This window comes from Neodiprion lecontei, chromosome 6 (genome assembly GCF_021901455.1).
Source record: "Neodiprion lecontei isolate iyNeoLeco1 chromosome 6, iyNeoLeco1.1, whole genome shotgun sequence".
NCBI classification, from domain to species: domain Eukaryota; kingdom Metazoa; phylum Arthropoda; class Insecta; order Hymenoptera; family Diprionidae; genus Neodiprion; species Neodiprion lecontei.
The window spans coordinates 23,383,792-23,411,681 of record NC_060265.1 but is presented as its reverse complement, the minus strand read 5'-3'; the positions used below and the strand labels follow the sequence as shown (position 1 = coordinate 23,411,681).

The window sequence follows — 27,890 nt, the reverse complement described above, 5'->3', positions numbered from 1 at the left end:
ACGGAATAAATAATCCATAAGATAAATACATCATACATACATATATATATATATACGTATATATATAATATATATAATATATTTACAATATATATATATTGTATATATATTTATTATATTCAACAGTAACATCACAGTAGCTTCATATACAATAAACTTTTGTCATATAATAATTTACTTTAATTTGTGTTGGCTTTCATGTGCGTGTCATTGTGTCGTCGAAAAGTCTTTGAATGATGAGACCTGCCACACAGGAACATGAAAATCAATATCGTGAATTCGTTAACTTTTATAACAACGCCAATATGTATTTTCTCACAAAAGCGAACAAAAAAGTTTTCAATTCTCGCGCATTGCGGCGCCGATAATTAAATCGCATCCTTCTACTATAACGATTATAAAGTTTTTCTATTATCATTACACCATTAATATTACTCATTATTTTTATACAAATCGAATAAACACGCATTATATAGGGATAATATTAACGTTTATTCGTTTCTTCGATGTCGCTGCAAGTATATACGTTATATTGGACTTAATTGAAAAACTGACGCTGGCTAATCTCAACATTCACAAAAGTTTAGATGATCTCCAATAATATGTCACGTGCCCATTATGTAACGGTGTTTGGCAATTTTTATTTATTCTTAAGATTTTCTATTTTCTTCCTATCATCCTTTTGATTATATAACTGTGAATTAACTTCGTACAACAAGAGCTGAAGGGAGTTGGGATTTATTAGGGACAGTTCACATCTATATAAGAAAAAAGATGTTGCGTATTTACGTACAAGTATGTGCATACATAGGTACGTGTGGAAAGGTATAATACACAAAGTACGCGAAATGAGGTATAATTTGTACGAAATTCTGTAGAGAAATTAATGCGATCGTTTTCATTGTAATATTATTTTTTTAATTGATTTCTACGAGTTATATAATTCTGGTAATGGGAGAGACTGATTCTAAAGCTGAATCGAAATTATTTGACAGTAAAACCAAGTAATATAACGCAATTATTAACGTCGCAAATGGATGGACACATCCCATTGAATCCGCAATCATTAACGTGCAACATTTCGCGATAAATTCTGTAGGTACATCTGTAGAAGGTTTTGATCTTTTTGTTTTTCTTTTCTTTTTTCCTTTTGTGGTTGAAATATCCGATTTACATGAAGAAATATACACTATACAGTTATGATTATGCCTTATATTCTATTGCTGATTACACAATTATAACGATGAAAGACGATGTGAGTCACAGGTTTTTGATTAAAACCGAAACGTCTCCACATTCTCTGTGTGTGAAATGAAAGTTGGCTACCTATACCATGAGTACAATAAAGATAGGCGTGTGCCAAATTCAAGAAATAGGGTAAATTTGGTTATTGTTGTTTTGACAACATTCAGAAATATTATAACAAAGTAGGTATGAGTGTGACGATTCAATTTCAAAAGTTACGTACGAATACTCGAATGATGCGAATAATAATGATGGTTTATGTATAGTTGCGTATATGATGTTGGAGTACGATGGAAAATTCTAACAGGAAATATACATTAATTTTCTGTATAATTCTTTCATCCAGCCTTCTGCCTGAACGATAAGACACTTGTTAACAGTTCGGGCGATTCTTCGATAAGAACCAACAATATTTATTTCACAATATGTTATTATACATGTATGTATAAATATTTGCATACATACATACGTACATGCGTGTACATGCATGTATATTTGCACATATATGTATGTACATGTATATCGTAGTACAATTTTTTTTTTCTTCTCTTTATGTATAACAGAATATACATTATACGTGGGGAATTGGGGCTCGAAAAATTACTCGGCGTTGAAAATATGCTCCACAGCTTATACACGATTATATGTAATAATATACAGCTGCTTGTTCAATCATAGGTATAATATTATGTACTAGATAATATTATGTATTAGAGTTTGTTAAGTTTTATCATTGTTGAATTCGCAAAGGACGATCCCATTGGCAACGGTCTAAATTTATCCGTAGAATACAGCAGTTTTTACGAAAGGAAAGGGGAAAAAAATAGGAAAGAATATGAGTAGGACAAGACTTGAACACTTCGTATAAAATCTAAACTTGTCACTCAATGTTTCACGTTTTAACAAGTGTTTTAGGTGTACGACGAATAATTCTATCACTCGGAAAAACTCGTTAATTATATTTTATAGACAATAAAAATAGTTAATGAACGAATAATGCAAAAAATTTATGGTGTATCTTAGACGATTATAAGCGTTGGAGAATTGATCCAGTAAAAGAATAGTAACAGCATATAACCTACTTCACACGTAGTACAATATTTTCAATCCCCGTTGGTTGTTGCTGTGTTTTTTTTTTCTTTTCTTTTTTTTTTTTTTTCTTCACAATTAATATTCAAAATAAATTCATTGTTTTACACCTTTGTACACGATAATGTAATTTTGTTCACGTATTGTACAATATTTTATCCTATTGTCTGGTTTCTCCATTGCAGCAGCTACGTTCTGTATGTGTAATTTGTTTTCACTTATTATTATTATTATTATTATTATTATTATTATTATTATTATTATTATTATTATTATTATTATTATTATTATTATTATTATTATTATTATATGGTTATTACCTTCATCATTGTTACGATTACTATAATTATTTTGTTTTTTAAATGTGTCTGTATTTTTTGTATGCGTGCGTGTCTCCATGTGCGACGTGTAAATTATACATGTACGTACGTAATACATACATATTCTGTGTATGGCCAGATATTATACACGTTAGGCATATACACGGTAAGACACAGTAATATAATAGGTAATGACAGGATCGTCCTTTTCAAAGTATGAATCTCGTGACTTCGTATTTCGATCCAATTCCAAGCCGCGAACTAAGGTGTCGGTGAACCGAGACGCGAAACAATAAATTAACGCTACGAATAATAATAATATGTTGCTTAAAGTAATCCTGCAGGAATAAGTAATTGGCTCGACGCGTCTCGGCCTCCGTTCAGCGCAATGAGTATCTTTATACGAAATTACAGTACAGTCGTGTGATTCGAATTGTAGACCCGATCATTTTTATACGCGAACGTTCCTGGCTCTGCGTAACAGCGATTAACAGGTCTTACAATTAGTTTTAGCCTTAGAACCGTTTTGACGTTCCCTATAGAAATGATGATTTTCCAGCCCGTTCCCACAGATTTTAGAATCTCTGTCTTAGAGTATTGAAGATACAAAATCTACGATAGAAAACAGAACAGACTTCAAATATTTTTACCCCACATTCAACATCAACGCTTTCAATAATAATAGTTATTATTATTCATTATCCATTATTAATATTATTATTGTTTTCAATAATTGTTATTGTTAATCATTATTATTATTATTATTGTATATATAATGTTTATTTCATATTTATCGAATATTAGATTTTTATTTTATTATATAGATTGTCATGTTCGGCTTTTTTACATGCCGCCGATTATTTGATCTTGCTTGCAAAGTATATGTAATAAGTATTACAATAATCTGTCTACTATTGGTTTCAAATGCAGACAGCCTGAATCGTGAATTTTTTTTTTTAAGAGACGCGACGTTTGCCCTGTCAAGGTTATACGTATAAAGTGCAGATAGTAATTTTTAACACTTATTAAAACTCCGCTAATATATATAAAAAAAAAATTCTTCCCATTCATGCGCTAAGTTTTTAACCCTGTCACAAACATTTATTAACAATTTATATGCGAGTTACTTTCATTACAACGGGCGAGATTGTCGTCACATAATTTCAATTTTTATACACACAAGCTCACATCGCGTCCCTTGAGAAAAATTATTTTATACACACAATGCGATGGATTTCAGTTTGCCAAAGATCAAGTTCACATGTATTTTCATTATAATTTATATTTATTTTTCACACCTAACTAATATTCGGCCCTCGTTCGAAGGTGTCGAGGAGTTTTTTTTTTTTTTCTTCTTTCTTTCATTTCCTTTTTGTGTTTATATATTATTTATTCATTTGTTCGTGAGTTTTTTTCTTTTTTGTCGTGTGATATCAATTTCTTTCACTTTGTCAACCAAGCCATGAATTTTGCGAAAATTTTTTGTGCCTTAGCTTGTCATTTTCACTATTTAGAATACAGCAGCATATGTATGTATGTAATGTATAGTAGTTATACGCAGAGTGTCGCTACATCGATACGTGCTCTGGTCATAGCGTCACCGTCACTGGCTGCCATTAAACAGAAATAAAAAGGGCTGTAAGAAGGTGAAAGTTTGACAATTCTCAATCATACCTTGTTATAACTTTTCGTACGTGTGGAATAAAATGAAAAAGTAACGACATTTTTTTCAATTTAGAGGGAAACAAGAAAAAAAGTTGACCAACAAGTCGTACGGGGTGAAAAAAAATATAACCTTTTTGTATTAAATAATAAAATATAGCGTGTTCATATACTTGAAAAATAAATTTATAACGTTTGAATTCTTTTTTCTTATTGATTTTGAGATTGATTGAAATATACGCGCATTTCTATTGTTTCGCGTTATTTCTAACCTTTTTTTCTCGCAAACGCACAGTTCAAGGCAGACTTTATTATACTTTTATCGTTAGTATAATCTAGAATTCGTATATATTATATATATAAAACTAATTCATAAACGTTAAAAACTTCTCACCACCTCCTTATAGTTCCTTTTTACTTGCTGATCGCGGAGACGCATCTATATACACGTCTAGTGTATATACAATAACCAGAAACTATTTCTAGGAACACTCTGTATTGTCTACCAAAATTTTGAATACATCAGACTTACCATTGTATACGTTACACGTAGTATACGCATTGTTAGGTCTTACTTACGACCGTTGTGATCGCAAGTCTTGATCTTAGCAGATCAACCGCGTCGCAAAGATTTAGAAAAAGCAAATCCCAGTACATTGAGCATAGTATTTAACGGTCCGAATAAATTTGTTTCGTTTCTCCATTTTATTTCCAAATTTTTTAAAAGTTTTACTCAGGTTTTGTTTTTTCATTTTGCGTTTAGAAATCGAAAAAATCAACGATTTCTGATCGCTCGCGCTTTTATGCGCAAATTGTGATTCCGGTAAAGTATCTAAGCCAAAAATCCGCGACGATTATTTTAATACTCTCGAACCGTTGGTACTAGAGAATCTTTTCCTCGAATAATTGAGGAGTGCAGCATGAATTCCAATACCAAATTAATTTATAACCTTCAATCCAAGCTTTCCGGATTCTGTATCCTTCTCTGGTAATCTTCCAAGAAAGTGTCAACGTTGCGAAAAACTCCAGTGTGCGCCTGGTACATCAGCGTCTCCAAAATCCTTTCGTTCTTGATAGCCTTAGACGGTAAAACGGTCTGAAACAATAATTTCGATTCGCGGACTCATCTCAATGTTCGACTTTCCTCCATCTACATAATCGTTACTGGCCATAGAGCAACTTGGCTCCGGACTCACCCTGATGAGTTCGTGCGGTGCAATATTCTGCAGCTTCAAGTCCCGAGTCAGTCTTTCCATAATACACTTGAACTCCAGCTCGGCGTCGAGCTCCGAAGTCTTGGTCTCTACCCTGTGCTTCGCCCACTCCAGCATAGCCTCGAACTTATGTATTTCAATGACAGTCAGTTCCCGGCACATGATCATCTGGACCATGGATTCACTTAGGGTGAGAAAATCGGGATTCCGAAAGAGCTGCCAGGCCCGAGTTTCAACGAACGCGAGGATCATGTTGACCAGTTCCGAGGCCGAAGTGTATCTCCAGTAGTAGTTCTCAAGAGCGCAGAGCATCACGCAGACTATCTCGATGCGCAGGAACTGCTTCGCGTGATGGAAACATGCCTGAAGCAGTTCGGGGAGGTCGTAATGTTCGGCGGCGCATATCAGCCCCGGTATATTCGTGCAGGTTAGCGGGCATGATCCGGTGTGCAGATAATCCAACAAAGTCCTGAAGGTTTCCGGGTCAAATTCGATTATGTCGAACTGAAAATTGGAAGGGCCGGCCGGTCATTCGCTGGGCTACGTTGCAACCCGCAAAAGGCATTCGATACTCAAAATTGGTGGGATATTGTACGTACCTCAGTTTGAGCGAGCTTTGCTCTGTCGACTTTCTGGGCATCGGCACAGACGCTCAGCCTGGGAACAGCCAGTGACTGTACTCCTCGATCCTTTTCCTTACCCTCTTTATCTGCAATTAGGATTTCGCCAATTCAAACGAATTGAAAGATACTTGCCTTCACGCGGACGGTTGATATAATCGTGCGCGAAATTTGCTTACTGCTGCAGTCCTGAGAGCTGGACCACAACTTTCGGTCTTCCGTTTGGAGGGTGTTTCCGCTTCCGTGTTTACGAATGCTGCGACCCCATCCTGCCGTGATGGTCCCGAGACGTGAGAAGGCACGCTTCACCATTGGAGAGGATGGCACACTTTTGGGCCTAAACATATCGGAACGAGTATCTCACAGAAACCGCGGGGCGGCACTTCGGGGTTCGGAGGACAATCAGATATGATATTCAAAAATGGATTTAAGGAGATTTTGGGAGCTTCGGGATGGCTGGGTATGTGATTTCTTGTACGATTAACAAGACGTCAATGCGGATAACTCGTGCTGAAAGAAGTGTCTTTTCTGTTCATCGTTCATTTGTGTCTACAATGTGTGCGATTCGTTAAATTCTCCTGTGGCAGAATTAGTTTAACACAGAGTGATCCGAGGGTCACAGTTATATGATTAAAAAAGGTGCAGTTACATGGTGCGAAGGGTCACGGTATTCAGTTTTGAAGTCTGATTCTTCTCCAATTTTTTGTAAGTCGGATGTCGTTCGAATACCAAGAGTGAATTAAATTACCATAGAGATTATTTTTTTATTGGGATATATCGAGTATGTTATCGAATGGTAAAATATGAAGTGGGTGGTATGAAGAATGTAAATTTTGAGGAGAAAAAAAACATTCAAACACAATAAGGTGAGAAATATTTCAATTGACAACAAGTTCCGAGCAAGCGTGTTGAAAATCATGAATTAAATATATAATATACATGTACTATCCATGAACGGTATATAAACATGCCAAAATCAGAGTAATTGTAAAAATTTGGAAACATGCGGTGCTGTGAAGATTGGATTCATGGATGTGCCTTGAAAAATACATCGAAATATACATATATGTTCCTATATCCGGGTAGCCCACCTGCCATATTTAATGCCACATAGCATTGGCATGGCTTATTCGTATCAGCGGACTATATTCAAAGTCTGATCCCTGACTGTCAATCTGATTACTAAACGCAAATTTTTGAATATATCTTTTGGCATAATTCAAATGAATTTATGTATCGTAATGGCCACTATGTGTGGATTGTATCATGGCAGACTTTACGCCACGTAGTTGTTACCCGGATATCAATCATTCGACATCGATCAAATTACAGCAATCAATCTCACCATATTAACGATAACATAATTCCAAGCCAATCACCATTAAGTGCATTTATTTTCAACGTGAAATCGAATTGAAAAGAGTAATCTCCAATCGTTGGTTTCTCGGACACGCTTGCCAAAATTCCTGCTCCGAGTTTCAGGGAAATTGATTGACGGGTGATTTTAAATACTGCTTCTTCAACCTACCTTGGACTTTCCACGTCAGGAACCTGAAGGAAGTTCGAACTTTTTGGCTTCTGTGGACTAAGTGCAGTGGGGACAGGCCTGGAAAGTAACTCGCCGACCGGAACTTGGGGACTTCCAAATCCCGTTTGAATTCCGTACAGCATTTCTTGAAAGACCCTGGAAAAGTGTCGAGACCGTTAAACTCGTAGAACTTTGGGTAAATTTTCGTCGGTATAACTCGAGATTTAATCGCAGACCTGCTTCTGACACCGAGAATAGCTCGAACTCCGATAAACCGAACTTTTTGCTTCTTTTGGCCAGGAACCAAAAAGGACACGTCAAACAAGCTGGCGTTCAGTGTCACGTTCGCTACGTTGTTCAGAAATACTCGGGTGAAATCCTTGGCCAGCTGATCGTAGTCTTCGAATTGATCTCTCACGGAGTCCAACAACGGAGAAGAGGGTCTCATGTGACCGATAGGTCTCCAAGACCCGCGTCTAAGCGTCGAGACGAAGAAGATTTTATTTTTTTCTTACAGGAAAAATCGGTGCTACGAACTGAAAGATCAGAGTAAATTAGAAAGCATTATTTTACCTGTACGGCTTAGGGATTTGCCCGGTTTCCGCGTGATTTGCCAAGTTGGCGACAATGTCCTCGAGCATCTGACTCCTGGTCCTTTCTTGCATCCTCGCAAACTTGGGCGCTGAGTAACTGGCTCGTTCCCCGTTTACTATTTTTGTCAGAATCCACTCCCTGAACATCGGTCCTGTCGAATGATCACGAACTTATAGAATCGGTGTTTGACGATGAGTGGCGTTTTTCAAACCTCCTACCTTTTTCAAATATACTTTGTTCCCACAGGTACGGCTTGTAAGCGCCAACCTCATCCCTCGTCACCACGGACACCTCGTACCTTGTGATCTTACGCTTTATTCTTGGACTGACTCGCACTAAGATGAAAGTATGGAGGAAATGCGACTTTATGCACGCTGGACTGAAACTCGTATTGTCGGCCTCGAGAAACACCACGCAAACAATATCGTTGCCTATGTGCCGCTTCCTCTGCAGCTGTAACCAGAATTTCACCGAATACGTATGGGAAAATGAGATTAGTAGTACTGTCAATAAAAAAAAAAAAAATTCTTTATATTGTTTCAAAGAGTATTACACCACTTAAAGTTGGCAAAAGCATATCTGAGTATCTGAAATACCTTTTGAGGGTCGTGTTTCTCATAAGGAAGCAGCGTCGAGACGTGAAACATGATTTCGATTCCTCTCCAGTTTGTGTAAACGGAATAAAGCCCCGTCAAGTCGTGCACGGTGTCCAATCCACCCTTGTACTTGTCGAAGCCCTTGAGCCTGACTTTGTCGCCGAGAATTTGTAGAAATTCCTCGAACGAGAGCGAGTTGTCGTTGTTGTCCAGAATTTCCTCCTCGCTGTACTGTTCCTCCTGTACGTAAATCACCCCAACCTTGAGTTCGGACTTAATGAAGACCTGGTCCAACTTGAGTAGCTCCTCAGGTGTGTCTGGCAGCTGACCCAAAGTCAGCGGAGGGTTGATATTCACCTCCTTACCGAGGCTACGAACAACTTCCTCGCGGTTGTAACGATCGGCAAACACACAGCTGGCCGGTATCAAGCCGTGAACGGTGTAGCTTATAGCTCTGACCAGAATCCGGAACTGATCTCTACCGTTAATCGTCTCTTGTTTAATGCTGAGTATCACCGGACCGAGGTCGTCGTCGTTGGTGAAATAGTTCCAATGTTCCGACCCGTAAAAGTATTTTTCGTACGTTTCTTGCTCAACCGATGTCAATTCGAAGCCCTGATTTTTTTCCCACTGTTCTTCGATCGCAGTTTTCTTACGCGGCGCATCGTCCGTCTCTATCTCGTTCTCTTCAAAGAGGCAAAAATCCTGCCTCTGCTGCCTCGACGTTGAATCTGCCTGCTCTTCGGCCTGATCAGGATCTGTTACTTCTCTGTCACTCTCGCTCTCGTCCCAAATAGTATCCGAGGCAATCTTTTGACGAGAGCATTCGATCCAGTACCCGGGGGTTGGGATTAGATTGTGAGGAAATTCTTCGCAGAACTCGTCTGAAAGAACACGGATAATTAATTCCGTTCAACTACCACTGAATATAATTAATATCAACGTTGTCTTAATTGTGCAAATGTGCTTCGTCAAACTGCTGCGTTATCTCAGACTAAGTGAGCCAATCGAGAGATGGTCGTACACATAGAGGGAGAAGAAAATCTTGACCGAGATCCAGATATGGAGAGTAGCTTCTTCAACCCTTGAGCACGTATTGTCGATAAATTTCTTCGTTATTTTGTCGAAAGCGATGATGTTATGACCGCAGTCGATTCACTGTAAGGTAGAACACCAAGCTGTTTGGCAGACAGGGCTTGGTATTCGAACTTAGAGTGAACCGCCTGCGGTAGCTTTACGTACGTTTTTTTTTTTTTTTTTGTTTATTTATAATTCTCTTCATCGGCATTGAAGATCACTGTTATCGTTTTCCCTTGTGTTCCGTTAGCTTCGGATATCACGCGAACTCCTTGTAATTCTAATTAAAGGATTACGGGTACTTAGCTTTGAATGAGGTTTGATCGTGATTAAAATAACAATAAATATATTTAAAGAGTTGATATTGTAGTAGATCGATGTGATTGGTTGTTTATGTGAAGATCTCATTGATAGATTGTTACACGAGTATAGATTGAAATTTATTGAGAACAACTCGTGGAGTGAAAACATTCGCTACGGTTAAGGGTGCGTGGACAAAACTAGCATACATTTGAAATTGAAAGAAAGCCAAAGTTGTGAGAGAGGGTAGATAAAGTACAGGACAGGGGTAATTTTGAAAAATGCAGACGCGGTGGGAGAAAATGCAGCTAAGTTCTTGAGTGGTTTAACATAGGAAATACGGATAGAAAGCTGAAGGACTCAGTGAGAGTTGGCAAGAAATATTTGGGAACCAGATGTGAGGTTGAAAACTACCTCTCAAAGCTTAGCGAGGGTTTTGCGACCCAACAATCACTTTGGACTTCTTCGGATTTAGCACATCGTGCGAGATTAAGAACGTGAGATAACTTATAATTCGGTGGCTGGTATGCCACGGAGTTCTTCCACTACTGGAGCGGCTGACATAGTTCAGGACTTTTCTACTCACGCGGTTTGCGAGGCTGGCATGGCTGACATGGTTCAAAATCTTCTACTAGGCAAGCAGCGTGGCTGACATAGCATGTAATACTTCTACTAGCAAGAAGCGCGACTAACAAGGCTGACACGATGCGAAGAACTTCTGCTGATTTACTATCACTTCAAACAGCTGATTAATTAATTTAGAAAATATGCGCAGTCCATCTTTACTTGCATTACGATTTATTAATGATGATTGTATCGCTCCGGCAGACGGTTGAGCTTTTTGAATATCTGAGTACCTGTTGCAGAATAACTTCTACGTAATAACGAGTGCGAAATATTCACTTATTAACATTTCCAGGCAATTGTCACTACGCGGTTAGTACGCTGGAATACGAATTGCTACTAACCTGAACAAGCTTGAGGTGGTAACGGGAAGATCAGGGTAGTCGATGACTTTCGACGGGCGACGGCACAGCCCAGACTCTGAGGCTTGAAGCTGCGAAGTTGTTGCATGAAATCTGCACACTCCATCAGAGCGACGTCCGCAAAGTGCAAGTCACACAGAATGTGGTTTTTGAACCTATAATAGATCGATTTCAGTAGACTATTAGTTTGTAAATAAAAAAAAAAATAATTAAAAAAAATGATGAGCTTCTGTGCCGAAGAATCCAGCTGACTAAATGTATTTGAAAAGTATGTAAAGGACAAAGAATGCGGTGAGTATGAATTTTGAGTAATAAAATGTCGAAACTGCAAAACGTTTCATTGTCAATACTGGAAGGAATATCGGATCGCTGGTTTAACAGAGGCGTTATTGGCACCTGCGGGCGAAATGGCGAATCCTGGTCGTTCATGTATGTGCAAACATAGGCGGGAAGGGATGATCGTGTACTAGAAAGTGCATAAAATGAGAATCCGAACGACATTCGAGATGGGGAATGGCAATTTTATCGTCTCGATGTAGGTATGGGTCAGCAATAGAGGGTTTCATATCTCCAAGTGGCAAGGTCTACTCCCGCCGATTAAGTCCTTCTCGCTAAACATGCAGACGCGTAACCACGTACTACTGGTGTACGTATACATGTCAGAATAATACTATACGATGCTCTTATCTACACGTATAAGAAGATACGGGGGAATGCAAAAATTGCCATTGGTTGGCTCACCTGCGTGCGCGCTTCTGATTTGGTCCGGTAAGATTGAGGCCGCAACTGTTGCATCTCAGGCACTCCTCGTGGTAATGGTTGTTGTCATAAAGTGGAGAAGGTTCTTTAAATCGAAATAAAGCGAAGGTCCTTGAGTGAAATGCATACTTTGAAAATTTAGGGAATTTCAGCAATAAAGAAGTTGGGTGTGGCTTGAGTACAATGAAAATTCCGGAGCGGTGGGGGTGGAATTTCCCAACAAAGCCTCGGATTTCATCCGTAATGATATTTCAGTGGTGTGTACCGCCGATTAAATTTTGGCTATCTCGCTTCATATCAATTCACCGCCCGCTTTTCTTGATTATACTTAACGTGTTATAATCCTTATCCCGAAATGAAAGGTTATTCAATTACGGAAACCATTTTCGTTTAAAATTTCATTAAGACTGATATATTAAGTCGGGATTAATGGGTGATTTAATTAAATCAAGAATTCACTCGCGCTTTGCAAAGAATGACATTTTAGAATGGGTCTTTTCGTTCGTCCTATACGGGAAGAGCTTATTTCGCCTTCTCGCATCCACAAGTGGTTGTCTATGAAAAGGTATAAAAATTTTCATCTCGTTTTTCTCATCCGGATGAAAAACGGAGACAGACGTTGCGAAGCAATTTATCGGATGGGCAAACGAATTATCATCATTAGCACGAATGACCGAAGGTATCTCACTTTTTGCCAATACAAAATCCCTGAGTTGATAAAATATTCAGAAAGGGCGCCATCCATTGCGTGGCTAATGAAAAATCGAAGTGTTCGTCCTAGGTGAGAATTTTTTAAAATGATTAAGCATATACGAATATAGTGCGAACGGTCACTTTTAATTAATTAACGGCCCTCTAACTGTTCACCCCTTCAACAATTACGATATACACCACTCTCGGGCGATTGTAATTTTTTTTTTATTTTATTCATCACGCACACCATACACTTATTGACGTTGTTTCACCGCAACAATTATTCAATTTTTCACGTATTCAACCATTTTATTTTTCACTTGATTTTTCCTCTATCCCGTTCAAGACACTATTAAAAATCTATCAACTTGAGATATCAACGACTTATCAACGAACAAATCAATTCACTTTCCAACAAGTCGAATCAATCATTTCCCCGCTTCTGTCATTTCTTCAAACGTTCGAAATCATGACACCTACCCCGTGGTTAGTTGTTGTAGCATTTTTATCACCGTCTTAAGACTTTGCAGTTTTCTTTTATTATTATTATCTCTCGACAGACTTTTCTACTTACTGCTGATTCTGTTGTCAGCTATCGACTGGGATGCACCCTGTTACAATATAAGGGAACTATAACAAGGGTAGCGCCTGCGTGATGTTACCCGCTATGAAAATTATTTACCCATGCGCGTGCACGAAAGGGCTGCTTCGTATTGGCCCGAAAAATTCGAGGTATCATGGGATTTCGGCGTCGTGTTCAAACGTTAAAAATTACTACACGAACCTCGTGTATGGAGATGAATACGGATAAAGTATTGATTCGATCGGATTCAGCTACTTTTTCACGAAATGTACCAAAATTTAAAGTTCAAGGAACCTTATTGCGTTTATTCGGCAACATCTTTGTTCCAAATATTGAATACGTTCACAATTATACATCGTATCGGAGGTATTTTGAGCCACTGTAGTTATTTCGTGTATTACGATAGAATATTCGCGTTAGCAATGACGCATGTGAGTCATTCATTCAAACTTATGAAATAGTCCAGAATACCACGATGTTCCAGTCAATGTAACACAGTACGGGAATCGTTAATTTACTCATTCGAAATTTATAACTCACCGGTCTGCGTGCTGCTGTCAAAAAATGTACTGGTCGTTTCGACCGTCATCGTGGCAAAGGTTCCGTCAGTAATTTGAGCCGAACTGTCCCTTCGGCCTCTGTACCTTTGAACCTGAAACAAATTTTGAAAGGTAGATGACTTGTTCGGTCTGCGATTAATGAATCGTGATTTTCTTAATATTTAAAACTTACGGTGTCATCGCTCTGGGAGCTTTGTCTTCTGAAATTTCTGCATCGTATCATTTCCTCCGTTGTACTCTGCCGCCTGAAACCTCTGGCGATCAAAATCTCTTCAGTCGTTGATTGTCTTCTGATCACCGGCGCATGTTGAATGGTAGTTGGTCCACGGGCGCATGGACTCGGATCCCGTGATGAACAGGATGAGCTATCCGAAGACCTGGGATTCACAAAAATTCGGTCCAACGTTACTTTCAATCTTTGACTGGGACAGTGAAGCGTGAAGTTATGATAAATCGTTTCAAGATGTACCGAAATGATTTACCAGGAGAAATATTGTAAAACAATTTATTTTGACGTAAACTAGGATTCACCTGGGCGGTCGACCATACGCGATGGACGTTGATTGCCTTCTCAGCCTGGCTTTTCTCTGTCGAATCGGACTGATGTCCCGTTTATCAGTAGCGTTTCTGTCCGGGCTCAAATGACTCCTAGAGTCACGCCTTCTGGGATAGGAGGCTGAGTCTGGACTCAACGAGTCCCTGCGAGCCTTGCGACCTTGAAACGGACAAAATTTCTTACCACAAACCGTAAAATTGATGAGCAAGTACACTCGAGGCGTTTCCACTGTGGTCGGAAACCCTTCTATACATTCGAGCCCGTACCTCCGTCGTCAGGATCCGGAGAAAGCGTCGGCTGACTCCCTCGTCGACCGGAAGGTGGGAGCGATTCGTCGATAGCAGCTGCCTGCCTCGTTAGCCTTGCCAATTTGCTCGGTGATGCCTCTTTTCCTTTGTAATAGCACTTGAACAAATGTTTCAATGAGTAATTGTCCTCAGATCAAAAGTCAGAATCCTCTTCCGAATGTGTTTATAACGAACTAATGACTACACGGCTGTTTGTCCGAGCGCCTTTGACTGTTCAATTGTCGTTTCATTCAGACTTTCATGTTTCATTAATTGCGTTGGAATATGGATTTGTAAACATCGACGTGGACCAATTTGGTTGAAACATTTACCTGAGTGGTGGAATCTCTTCTTGTGGCGAGCAGGGGGTGGGTTGGGGTGCTGTTCAAATTCGGAGTTCCTACGGGACTTGAGCCACCGGAAGCGGACATTCCTGGCAAGGGAAGACTGCTTCCGGCCATCGGTGACACCAGAGGCGGCGTCACTGCGGACGTGATGATCGTGGGAGGATTCATCGTCGGATCTAGATTCATGGATTTGCCACTGTCAGTTGCAGTGGTCTTCATCTCTACCGTCAGCGTCGTCGTTGGCGCTTTCACGTCAGACTTCACGTCCACCGTCGAGCTAGCCTTCTCATTTTTTTCAGCCTGAAGTCTCTGCGCCTCCAGATGTTCCCTGAGCAGTATAACAGAGCGTGTATATCTCGATTTTTATCAACAGCAACGATCGTTCAAGTTTCAATAGAATATAACTTCCAATGTTCCGGTTAAATACAAGGACGCCGCAAACTTGATAGCGAATATACCGGAGGAATCCCTTCCTGTTTTCCGCCCACGCGAAACTTTGTCGGCTATCCGTTTATCGTGATATACGTTCCCACATGCTTCTTGCAAAATTAATGCCGCCAAAGTGAATGAGACGAACCTAACCGCACAGCTGGCCCCGCTGTCGGTGCTCGAAGCGCTGGGCCTTTGGTCACTCCGGTAGTATTTAGTAGGAGTGACACCTCCGCCTTCCTGGGACTGTTGGGACTGCCTGCGTCTGTGGTGTCGACAATTGTGTTTCCGTTCTCCAGGGCTGACCGACTGCCCACCGACGACGGAATCTCTCCGCGACTTAGCACTCTCTCCAGACCCACGTCTCGAGTTTTTAACGGATTCTCCGGAGCCTAAAAAGAAATTTGATCCCGGTTAGCAAACGCGCGAAATTCTTCCAGGTGGATTCTCGGTATATCCACGCCGAAGATTCTTGACCTTTAAGACAACTTTGTCAGCAATTTTCTCTCTTTATTACTTCGAACAAAGCAGGGCGAGGCAGCCTGGGTTGGATTGTAACAAAGTTTCGGGAGCTCAAAGAATTCCCGAGCATTGCCAAGGACCCCACTTCTTTTCGAGAATCGAGCTCCTTGAACAAGATACTCGAGAATCGCTGCAGAGCCCGGATTGTAACAGTAAAATACAGTAGTCGCGATTACCTCTCCTCGTGGTTGGCGAAATGACCGTTGGCGGGGCCGAAGACTGCTGCGAGTCCTTTCTGCTCCAAAATCGGGCCAATTCATTCTTGAAGTCGCTGATGGTCGAGTCTCTCCTTGATTTGTAGGACACCTGACTTCTGATTCCGCTGTCGACGGAGCTCTCCCTCCTACTTCGGAGGCTCGTCATATGGCTCGCGTCCGTTGTCTGTTGTCTCGGCCATGGCATGGACTTCGCGATGTCCGCAAGGGTCTCTCGCCGATGCAGCTTCCCACCCTTTCCACCCTTGCTCGACGTCCCGCCGCCGCCCCATTCCTTCAGGAGTTCCGTCAACTGGGCCAAGCTGGACCGACGCCGACGCTGATTTGGAGGAGACGATTCCTGGATCTCATTCGGTGGTGAAATTGAGGTAATCTGTGCGGCCGAGTCCCTCCGCCCCGCTCCTACAAGTGTCCGGAATTATGAGTACAGTAATAAAATTACGAGGATGCGAGGGTGACATAGCAAGAAGCAGAAGGCGATGTGGTCGATCTAATATAATTTCTGTTTAATTTACCAAGTGTCTTGTAGCGTTCCAAGGATTCAGAATATTTAGCATAACGCTTCTAACTTTTCAATTAGCTGGTTTGTTTTCTTTTCCCAGCCCAGCTCTGATTAAAATTACTCGGTTGCGGGGGACGCGATAAGGTAAAAGGTTTCCTTGGATACGGCCAACACGATACTCAAGCAAACGCCTCGACGGCGTGACATTAACCACAGGAAATTTCATTTATCCAATTTAAAAGAGGTATCAGATCATCGTTTTCAGAAATATTTTGTTCCTCAATTTTCGATACCAATCAAAGCTGTAGAAATATGTATGAGGATTGCATTATCCACCGTGGCCAAATAATTGCAGAAACGAAGTCTTGAACATTCAAACAGAAGTACGAGATAGTTAAAAAGAAGACGATGCGGAATGGAAAAATCCTTCTTTCTATTTCATTGTCAAAAATATTTTCAATCTCATGCGCTAATAAGAAATGCAAGTTGGTTAGTGATTTATAAAACCATGATATGTATTCCTCATGCTTGATTTGGTTGAAAATATTTACCCAGCCGTTGTTTGAGGGTTGATTCTTCGACCTGCTCTCGAAGAAGATCGTCCCACCCATTTCCGCCCTGCCAAATTAGTCCCACCTGATGGCTGAGGATGGGCAGGTTGCACACGAAGCAAATTGCTGTCATGGTCCTGGAAATAAAACATTGACGCGGTTATCGATACTGCTACCAAACAGCAGTGAATTGCTTACATCGTATTTATACGGTGGAAGGAATAGAAATGGGTGCATCTTAATTATAATATAAAGTGAAGTACAGAGTTAACCAGGCCATGCCGAGAGAGCAGTTTTAACAGACTTAGTCGAACGATGGTTTTAAACGGTGATTAACTCGTCTCGCGTTCAAACCTCGTCTAGTGAACCGCGTCTTTCAGCTGGTTCTATGAATCAAATTTATTACATAATTGGAACGAAGTTGATCGAAGCCACAGTCTTGCTTTGGTCTTCCTTTTTTTATATTTCTACGTACATGTGTGCGTGAATACCGAATTGAAAGTAACTTCTTATATGGTCGAGTTACAGTCAGTGAGAAAAAACCGTTCGTCTGAGTTCTTATTAAAAGTCATCAATCGTTCTCGATCTGTTTCTTTCTCTTAAAGTGATCGATAAAAGGTATATATGTAATTTACTTCTACAACATGTGTATATGAAGCCAATTATATGTTTGCAAATAAACTTAAAATCACATTGTACGAAATTTGTTGTATGGTTAGCGACCAACTGATTACACAAGAAAAACTCTACTACCTTAATGTATTGTTGAAACACAATCAACAATGTATACAATGCTGTATGTAATGCTGCAAACGTATGCAAAAACTGTTAACTGTATAACAATGATGTTACAGTTGAAACGTGTTACGTTGTGAAAAAAAATATGTGTATAAAATATGCGTGTAACTCGAATCAATGAATTTCATTCCAAAGCTTAAGGATGCAGAGCAGAAATATTTCAGAATGGAAAATACGAGAGTATAGAAATTTTGAGAAAATAAGTTTTGATCTTGTGTTTTCGACCTGTAATGTCGAAGTCTGGGGCTGGGCAACGACATCGCATGGCAAGGGCCTGGCCGACCTGCAAAAGATAGGTACACACTTTTTTCGAATAACCGTTCTACAAAGAAGTGAAATGAGGGAGAAAAATAAAGTTGTATATTAATTCAACGCCGGTGGCTGTTGGATCACTCTCGGCATTGTAAATCGCAGGGCTTAGAGTTCACTAGCGTATGGTAAACGAGGAGGTATGAGGTAAATTCCAGACGGATTCCCAATTGCTCGTTACTGTAGCGCCATTATACAACCGCTATAATGAAATAACTTTGCGAAAGAATCTTTCGAAGCCCGTTTAAAATCGAACGCAACGTATTAATAATAAACGTATATACCGATCAATAGCCAAGCAAATTAAAAGTTCACAATACGTAGAACATTTTATAATTGTATAATCAACTACCCTATGTGTGAAGAAATTGTTTTAATAATTCAGAAAATTAATTACCAGTCAATTTTTGTTTCATCAACAAAATCAATAAGCTTGCTGGATACGGAAAATCGCCCCATACCTGTAAACTGCCAACTTCATCAATTCCAATCAAACATACATAGGTGTATATCATATAGATGTATATAATGGTGACCTTGAGTCAGACGAATAATTTCCCGAGCTACAGTCCCGTACGTAGACGGGAATAGAAGAGCTTGTACGATAATTTGTATACCTACCGTAGATCAGTCTGTCTGATCCACACGTGCAACAGCCACTGGTGGAGTATCGGGGAAGTGATCTCTGTGTTCTTCCACCAGCATCTCAACCGCAACCCCAATCCCTACGCTCAGTCAGCAGTCGGTAAATGTGGAAAGCAACCCCAAAATCAGCAAACTCGAGTATAAGATTTTATGAGACAGTGATTTAAACTATCGCAATGGTCTCGAGCATACCGAGATTTTGCTCGTCGGTGAAATCGGAGAGATGTGTGAATTGACCTAATTGTTTGTTTGTTTATATGTTTTTGGTTTTTTTTCTGCGATTGTTTGTGTAATTTTGTGAAACGGTCGGGCAGTGATCGCTCTCCGTTAAACACGTAACACAGACCTGCGAAATACAACTTTTAATTTCCCCCTTAAGCAATGATGTTTTTTTTTTAGGTATTCACATATGTTGAGTTCATATATAGCGCTGGCTCTTATACAGCATATCGCGATTTATTCTTATGGAAGATACGCATATTTACTGATTTTTGAACAATTCTTATGAAAAAATAAAAATATAATGAATATAGAACTGTACGCTTAGGTATAAAATGTACAGTATTAGTTTTAATCAAGACTTAAGAGACTAGATAAATCGAAACGACCTATATCTTTTTTTACTTTCTTCAAAACTCCTGTTCAATCTTTTTCTCTTGTTCTTACGTATCTCTAAATATGCTTAAAATCACCCTAAACAACATCTAGTGACAGTAAATAAATATTTAAATACCAACACTACCATTAATACATATATTTAACACAGAAATTGAAAGTTAACTCTAGGAGTACTAGGAAATCAGAAAAAAACGTTTCTTGGAAAATTTACGCGTAGAATTTTTTAAACACTTTCTTTCATAGATTCGTATCTAATACCTACCGAAATTACTACTCGGTTTTATCATGGGAAAATCATCGCAAGCCTGTGTAATCGTTCAATACAACCGGATAAGCCGGTCAAGCCGGCAAAACCGGAAAAACAGTGTATGATTGGATTTCTACTTTGAAATAACACCCGCCTTTGACGGACACGAGCAACAAGGTTAATTAAGTTCGAATGTTTACAAACTGACCCCTTGTGGTCGGAATATATGGTACATGCATAATTTGTTGAAGAGACCGCGGTTAACTGTAATGGAAGGGATGTGCAACGTGCACTCCGCTGTGCGCTCATTAATTGTTAATTATGGAAGCTACGTTCAGGCGAGTACACCTGATCCAACGACCCTGCACTCTCATATCTGATCGCTACAAAGATTTTTATCACTTTCGAATTTGTCATTCCACATACATGTGTGAAAGAATATTTCGCCAATTTTGCAAATTTCTTCTGAGTCCTAAAATACAGTCTATGGTTGGAAATTTGAAAGTTAGCTAGACTCGAAGGGAAAAACAGTAACTTGTTCAGTGTTCGATTCACAATCACCGATCAATAACTCTTCGATACGTCCGCCATTGTTTTGAAAATAAAAAAGAAATAAAGCAGATCCCTACCCAGTGATTTTTTTTTCAAATCCTGCCAGGTTCGGTGCTCTCCTCAATCCCCGAGGAAGCATTATTCTAATCATACCCTTCATTGGATGGCAAGTTTTTTCGGTACTTCCGAAAAATCTGGGGTAGCGCAATTTCGCTGGAATGGTCGTGGTAGGTTATTTGGTGCATCATGAAAGAATCTGCCAACTTAACGCTGTTTCATCAAACCAAAGTATAAGGTTAGAATAAAACTCCTGAAAATAAACCGGGAGAAACTTTGGAGAAAGACCTGCCTCACCGACAAGATGGGCTCGACCCCATCACGCGATATGGATACTGTACTTATTGTTGAAGGAGGCGAGAAGTATAATTTGAATTTATTGGCGTAGTTATGCCGGTATATGACACTCGTTGAAAGTGACTTTTATTTCTTCAACTTTCCCTCCATTGTCATGGGGATAAAGAGGGTACCTATTATACAGCACCGAATACACCTCTGTGATAGTATAAAGTGGTAATAACTTGCTCCCTGAATCGTGTAACGCATCGATTCCGTTATAATTCATAGGTCAGGATTACCGTGAGCAGAATCACGGAAATTTCGACGAATCTTTACGGTGCAGTAACATCAGTGGTGATTTAATCAAGAATTCAATGCACTCTTCAGTTCCGGTGCCCCGGATGTGGAGAGTCTAACTTCGTGAGGGTGAACGAGCATGCGAATGGCGATAAGCGATCCCGGTTGGAGATTGCCAGTTGTCGAAATATTAATTTCGAGTAATTTTCGAGCGAAGCTAATGAATGGTGATTTGATCAAACTCGCGTCACACTAAACCATTGCGCAAACCATGCTCGAGACTAGGCACAAAGGAAGTATCCTTGAGGTGAATGTTCCGGAGGACAAGTATCTCGAGAAGCATTCAAGGTGCTCTGGATGTACCCTAACGGAGTAATGAACGCTTCCGCGTCCCGGCAGGTAGACGGTGAGAAGAATGAAGATAGGCTAGGGACTCGTCGCCATGGGAACAAACGGGACTTTCTAATAATTGCAAAACCGGCTCTTGCCGAGAGAAGAACGGGCCGAATCCCGGTACCGGTGATGAAAGAAGTTCAAGTCCTCCCGACCCTCTTAGTTCTCCCGTTACTCCCGCGTCTCCCTCTCGGCTTGACGTCCCGAAGGTTCTCTCGTCGAAAAGTTACGTGTAAGCAAGTTGAACTACCCTTCTGCCGGCTATGGCCTACATTTGTAGCGCGTCTGTCGTGCGCACCCCAGAGTGATGAAGAAACGGGCTTCGCCATTTACTTGAAGCATTCGCTCGCTCCGAGATCAAAATAGATGTTTCGTCTGCCAATCCTATTTACAGCGCGAGCCAAAAGTTGTTCTCCAATGCTGATCATAGGCGTCCTCTCCTGTCTTCGCGTGACCCAGACAATAATTCCAATCTTGTTATCTTCTTCTTCTTCTTCTCGTTTTTGCTTTGAATGGTTATCGGGATTGACCCATCTTACTCGATCTTCTGTACCATGAAACCCGTCTGACGATACGAGGCAGCATCGAACTGACAATCGCAGTGCTGTTCGTGCAATAGTAAACTGAAAAAACTGACAGATTTATAATCTGGATCAAAACATTCAAGGTTGTCGATTCAGTTCTCGCGGAAAGCGCGCTGAGTGAATACTTCAGAATCACAATGAACATGTAACACAGTTACCAGTCACTAACAATACGCACATACCTATGACATACAACGGTACATTTTACTTGTTAAAATGCAGCAGCGATATGCTATTTTCAGACAAAGGCGTTGGGGAATTGATCAATGTAGTCGACAGTCTCTGTAAAACCATGTGGTGAAACTTGGGGTTGGTTTTATTTCGTAGGCATAAGTTGACAGCGTGATTGCCTGTCCAGGACCACCAGAGGAACAGGGAACACAGAGAAATTATTTGAGACGTGAGACGAAAAACAGGGTGCCTTGCCTTTTGTCTACTGTCCTCTTTGAGGGTACTTTTCCTTTGTGACCACGCAATAGTCGGCCCGACGCACGCGTGCCTTGACCATTGACCTCTTATGCTCACGTCGTATCCACGACAACCTCAAGTTATTGGCTAGTAATAAGAGCAAAGTGCTTTCTACCCGTGAGATGCCCGAACAGATTCTTTGACGTGAACGTGTATACCATGCCGATGGAACTCTGCCTCCCATGAAAGCTTTTGTTCTCCTGCTGCATTATGGGCACAATTCTATTCAGTTTGGTAACCTTCACCATGAGAAGGTATGAAAGGCTTTCCGAATGGATCCGCGCCAATAAACGCAATTACGAGTCACAACTCGTTTGAATCACACTCCCAGGAACCCATTACGGTATCAATTTAGTATTCAAAATACTCCGCGAAATGTGAAACGGGTTTGCGTGGAAGTCAACTGCACGATCAAAACGCTTCTTCTTTTCTCTCCGAGACTCGAGGTTCGGGCCCCAGTTGGGCTTCTGCATCTTTGAAAGGAACCCTTTCAATTACTCAAACGGAATGATGAAGTTCCTCCGCTTCAGACGAACCCTCAGCCTCGCTATATCGTCTCTTGTCAGAACTCGGTCAGTATAATTTAGGCTGGTTATTTTGATTAATCCTGCGAGGGGCCGGGCCTCGTGTATGCAGAGTGCTGGCAAAGCATATCTCACCAGGTCCAAACTGTGATCTGCGGACCCTTTCAAGTTGGGGAATTAGGGTAAAGAAGATGACCAGTTTTCCATCCTTTCACAACTTTAAATTCCCTCGTCGACATCCAAGAGGACTTTTATGTCATCGATACCCGACTCTGACGTCCCTCATTCGCTTGTAAGAGGGTGTAACTGACACGGAGCGCGATAAACGAGGAAACCCTTGGAATTCCTACAGGGTGGAAGGGACAGAAATTTATGGGAGTCAAGTGAATGTGGAAAGAAGTTGTCGAGTCAAGGACTAGGGCATGGGTCGTCAGTGATATTCAATTTGCCGCTATGGCTCGGTGGACACGACTGTTAATAGCGTCATATCGAACATTAAGTTTGGAATTTCGAGTTCACAGATGCGAATTGTTGAGGTCAAGCCGGTATAAGGAGCGCGGAGTTTCGATACGGGGTAGATTACATCGCGGGATTGGTAAACGTAGAAATTTTATTAATGGCAACGAGTAGACGCGTGAATTTATTTCATCGCCGGAGAGATTTTGTTAGCGCAGAACGGTCTCAAGAAAATTTCAAAGAATTCTGTAATTAATCGCTGCGAAGATCAGAGGAAGCTGAAAAGAGCACAGGGTTGTTCGGACAGACTTTATTTTCCTCATCAAAATTACCTCCTCCTCACCAGCCCCCTCTTCCCACCCTTCCATCCGACTCAGATCAGCACAAACTCCAGACTCTATCAACTAACAATAAGCGTTAAGCGGTCCCAAGACACACACTACCGAGGGGAAACTTGTGCGGTGTTTTGCGTTGCCTAGCCCTGCCACATTAACCTGCTAGACGCGCATCTGCTCGTTATAATAACCGAAACTAAACTACAAACAAAGTTCACCCCCTCCCCCCATCTTGCTACTTTAAGCCAACTAAAATTAAATTGCTCAGTTTCATTTTGCAACTTGATCGGTGCCCGCTGGGCTGAAAATTAACTAGACAATTAAGGCGCGTATCTTATTTCGTCGATGCAGAGGCGAAAGGAAATCCTTCGATAATTTTTACTGATCGTAAGAACGTGTAATGAACCATGGATGGGCGATTTGAGATGTGACCCAGAGTGTTCTAGTTCTGTCGTTGAAAGCGCGAGATACGTATCTAGGAAACGTTAGCTCAAAGGAACGGCAAGGCTTTGTGTACACGGGTTGCAGATTTCAAACGAATACCAGAAACTCGACACAAGGTTCTTTCCTGCACGCTATGTAGTTTTATCTTGTCATTATGTGGTCCGGTTGTTAGCTACAACAGTCATATGCTGGCTGCAGGTAATATGATATGGCAAAGTCGTCTATACAGGGAACCATTGGTATCAATTTGTTGTTTCTTTTACAGAAAAATAATATATAGCCTTGCTCGAGCACGGCAGGATATAAACGAGAATGTGAGAAGGAGCGGTGTGAGAGAGACATGAATCACGACTCGTACACGATCAAAACGGTAAAGTACCTACCTACCTGCGACGAGCGCGGCTGTTAAAGAACAGCGGTATCTCTTTGCTGCGTAGTAGATTTATACGATATGCATGTACTAGAAACGGATATTTGAAGTTTCAAGCAATTTATTGGAAATTTTTTGCCGGGATTTCATGCGAAATAATAATCACATGCACCTACAATGGTTTTGATATTTGTTCGAATCTACACTTCGATATTCCCTCGATTCACAACGGCCATATAACTGGCGCTGTAGAATCGCCGTCAGTAGAATATTTGAAACATTCTACACCCGCTGCAAGACATTCATTTCTCTCTAACCCCGAGCATTGTGAGCGTTAAATTCGGTTCACCGATTCACCCCATTTTAGCCAGTTGGACAATATCATCGACAACTTAGGATGTAAAAATAATTCAAAACATTGGAGGAACCAGCATCGAGGTTTCGAAATACATTCGATTTACGCTTGGTAAACAAACGCACGCGGATAAACAAATTTCTATGGATACGAAAACAATCTTCATTCACCCCTGTTTTCAATTGCGTTTTGATTTTTCCACCGGAAATTCGTTTTTGGGCGCATATTACTGCCTTTGACTCGATCTGCGAGTGATTATAACGATCGAGTTGCCGGTATGACGTTCCCTGTTTTCCAGGGTGACTTTGTGACGGTGGTAATTGATTGTGAAAGTGGGAGGGGTGGGGGGCTAACAAAGACGGTGTGAGCGTGGGACGGAAATACAATAGAAGATTAAAGGGTACACGCGTTCGAAATTTCTTTTGTTCTCATTATTATTCATTATAACGGCTCCATCCTTGACGCACATTTAAGCGGCGGCCCACTTAAAAATTCCGTACATCACGGAAAGTACAGCAAGAAATTTAAATTACTGAACATTCTACAAATACTGGCAACGAGGTTTCAAACCACCGCGCAAGGGTTCAACCTATTATCCGTGGCTCACTGATCGCAGGGCAAGTTTGTAACAGGACCGAGGTCCCAGCTTTTGTAAATATGGACAGGAAACTGATTGATAGAGATAATTTTGAGAAACAGTTTGCCGTACCGCTTGAAAACGTGAGGGAAAGTTAGAAGTACATTTTCCGGAAACTGTATTCGTCTGAATATCATTTAAAAATGGTATAAAAATAAAATTCCACCAACCGAAGAGAATAGGAATATAATAGCAACTCTTTTCTACCAACTAGCTAACTTTATTAAGGTAACGAAATGAATTTTTCATATTCTTCGTGAAATATTAAAACTACGCGGTATCTCTTCTTCATTGGAACTTGGCCGATGATTAATACGTTTTTTTTTTTTTTCTTCTACATCGATGTCTGAGAATGATGCACAGAAGTGTAACGAATAAATAACCGCCCCGCTAAATTAGTAATGCGTGGTTCTTTCATTTCCGTAAAGCACCAGAGTCGGTAAACATGCTTAATAAACCTTGTGCAAAGGTTTCACCCTTACCTTTACTCGTGCGCTGGAAATGACAGCGTGGTAATCCATAGTTTATTTATAGTTAACTCTCCTCTCTTTGCCTGAACATGAATATTGACAAGTAGGTACTCATACGGTTACGTACAAGCACCGAGGTGTCGGTAAGTAAGTACATACATATGGAAATAGGTACGAATGCGATGCATGCGTACGCTGCTCACACACGGGGTGAAAAGCTCCTCCACCCTCCCCCCCCGATCCCGACCTCGACCTTACGACCCCCGTACCCTTGTTCTCGTCCTCTGTCTGCCTCTGACAACCCTTTGAAACCGGGGCTCCGGCTACGCTCAGCGCTTACACCAACCGGCACTAATTAATATCAAATAACCTGCTCGCGTACCCGGCATTCCTCGACTGCCGACACGCATTATCTGAACTTCGCTCGCGCTATACGAACAAACATTAGCCAGCTGGCCTCACGCAATCGCGCAATAGCGCAGGCTTGCAATGATCGGTTGTACTCTTCGCATTGGCCGACTATCGCAACCGCATAGATCGGGACCACTGGCGAACAAACAGGCGCTTCCGGGATGAGCGCGGTTCGAATACGCGAATATTCATTTGATGTGCTGATCTCACGGTACATCGGATACGGCGGGCTGCAGGCGGTTCGCCGACCTGAGTGCTTGTGGCAAATGCATTGGACAGAAAATGGTACAAGAGTGAAAACCACCCGAAACCAAGGTAATCGGTCGTTTTTCCATGGGCGGGAGCTACCCGTTTAATGTCTCTGAACTATCTTGTGGGTGTTGATATTTATCGCGTTATGATTTGCAGAAAAATAATAGTAGAATACAAAACTTTTGCCACTTTCCATCCTGAATTACGAAATGTTATGGATAAGAGAACTTTTCTGCAATATGTATATACATTATACATGAATACATGATATACATGGCTTCTAAGTATATACCTTGATGTTATCGTTATACGCGTTGGTCTTCTTTTTATTTTTTTCTTTCTTTCTCTCAACAAATTTCAGTGGCACACAACAACTTCGGTTTATCAATATCGCATGATCGCTGAAACGACAGGCACTTCATCTGAAAGAAAGTGACGTCTGTAATATGAAATAAAATAATATAACCGGTCTCTTTCGCATTTCAAAGTGAACTTTTACGACGTGTCTCTCATTCTCACTTTCTCTATTTTCCCACCTTTTTCCGCCCTCCGGGTTTCGTTCTCCTTCGTTCTCGGTCGGTCTTGTATCGGTAAAACTTGTCCTTGACGGTTGAGGAAAAGGGGGCGCAAAGTTTTATTCACACAGCACACCGTAAGGATGAGACTGGTTTTTCTCGCGCAGTTCTAATTGCTTCGTTTTTAGTTACGGAAAAATGAATCTCATGATCACGAAAGATTCAGCCAGGGGGCAAAACGATCTATATATATATATTATATATAAGTGGCTGACTTCGCAGAAGTGAAAACTAAATCGACCTTGAATACTTTACGCTTACGCGTCATCGAAAGGTCGAGAAGAAGGAGATCTTCGTTGAAATTTCATGTGAATGGGAAAGGTAAGACGATTCGTCTAATGCGAGGTCTTTGCAGAACCGAAAATCGATGCTAGGGTGAAAAGGAAAAGAGCTTTGCCCGTCCTAAGTCGGTCAGAAAGGCTTGAATCTCCATACTCGCAAATATACGCAAAGAGCCCGTTGCAAAGAGGACTGTACCTAGTATGAAACATGAAAAGCTGCACGACCTACTGCTCAGATTCAAGGTGGTAGTTTCCGCTCGGGAGCCATTAATATTCCCTGTTATGAAGTAAGGTCTAC

At 40.8% G+C, this 27,890-nt stretch overlaps 1 protein-coding gene across 5 annotated transcripts in view; it reads right to left on the bottom strand.

Moving 5' to 3' along the window:
- Window positions 1-22: 22 nt before the first annotated feature.
- The window catches only part of LOC107217771, a 53,168-nt gene continuing 25,300 nt past the window's right edge, over window positions 23-27,890 (bottom strand). Inside the window, exons 2-22 of one of the 5 annotated variants that reach the window (XM_046742941.1) lie at window positions 18,964-19,067; window positions 18,740-18,803; window positions 17,236-17,372; window positions 16,144-16,584; window positions 15,594-15,837; window positions 15,002-15,344; window positions 14,649-14,787; window positions 14,358-14,541; window positions 13,999-14,203; window positions 13,807-13,918; window positions 11,973-12,075; window positions 11,214-11,386; window positions 8,869-9,752; window positions 8,491-8,725; window positions 8,252-8,423; window positions 7,915-8,154; window positions 7,679-7,834; window positions 6,330-6,487; window positions 6,130-6,239; window positions 5,513-6,034; window positions 23-5,412 (exon numbers count right to left, since the gene is read on the bottom strand). In XM_046742941.1, the coding sequence (XP_046598897.1) occupies window positions 5,269-5,412; window positions 5,513-6,034; window positions 6,130-6,239; window positions 6,330-6,487; window positions 7,679-7,834; window positions 7,915-8,154; window positions 8,252-8,423; window positions 8,491-8,725; window positions 8,869-9,752; window positions 11,214-11,386; window positions 11,973-12,075; window positions 13,807-13,918; window positions 13,999-14,203; window positions 14,358-14,541; window positions 14,649-14,787; window positions 15,002-15,344; window positions 15,594-15,837; window positions 16,144-16,584; window positions 17,236-17,372; window positions 18,740-18,801 (4,764 nt within the window). In that variant the 5' untranslated portion in view covers window positions 18,802-18,803; window positions 18,964-19,067 and the 3' untranslated portion in view covers window positions 23-5,268. Of the gene's footprint in view, window positions 5,413-5,512; window positions 6,035-6,129; window positions 6,240-6,329; window positions 6,488-7,678; window positions 7,835-7,914; window positions 8,155-8,251; window positions 8,424-8,490; window positions 8,726-8,868; window positions 9,753-11,213; window positions 11,387-11,972; window positions 12,076-13,806; window positions 13,919-13,998; window positions 14,204-14,357; window positions 14,542-14,648; window positions 14,788-15,001; window positions 15,345-15,593; window positions 15,838-16,143; window positions 16,585-17,235; window positions 17,373-18,258; window positions 18,317-18,739; window positions 18,811-18,963; window positions 19,068-27,890 lie in introns of those variants that run through there. The other 4 variants (XM_046742944.1, XM_046742940.1, XM_046742942.1 and 1 more) reach the window with 4 other exon arrangements.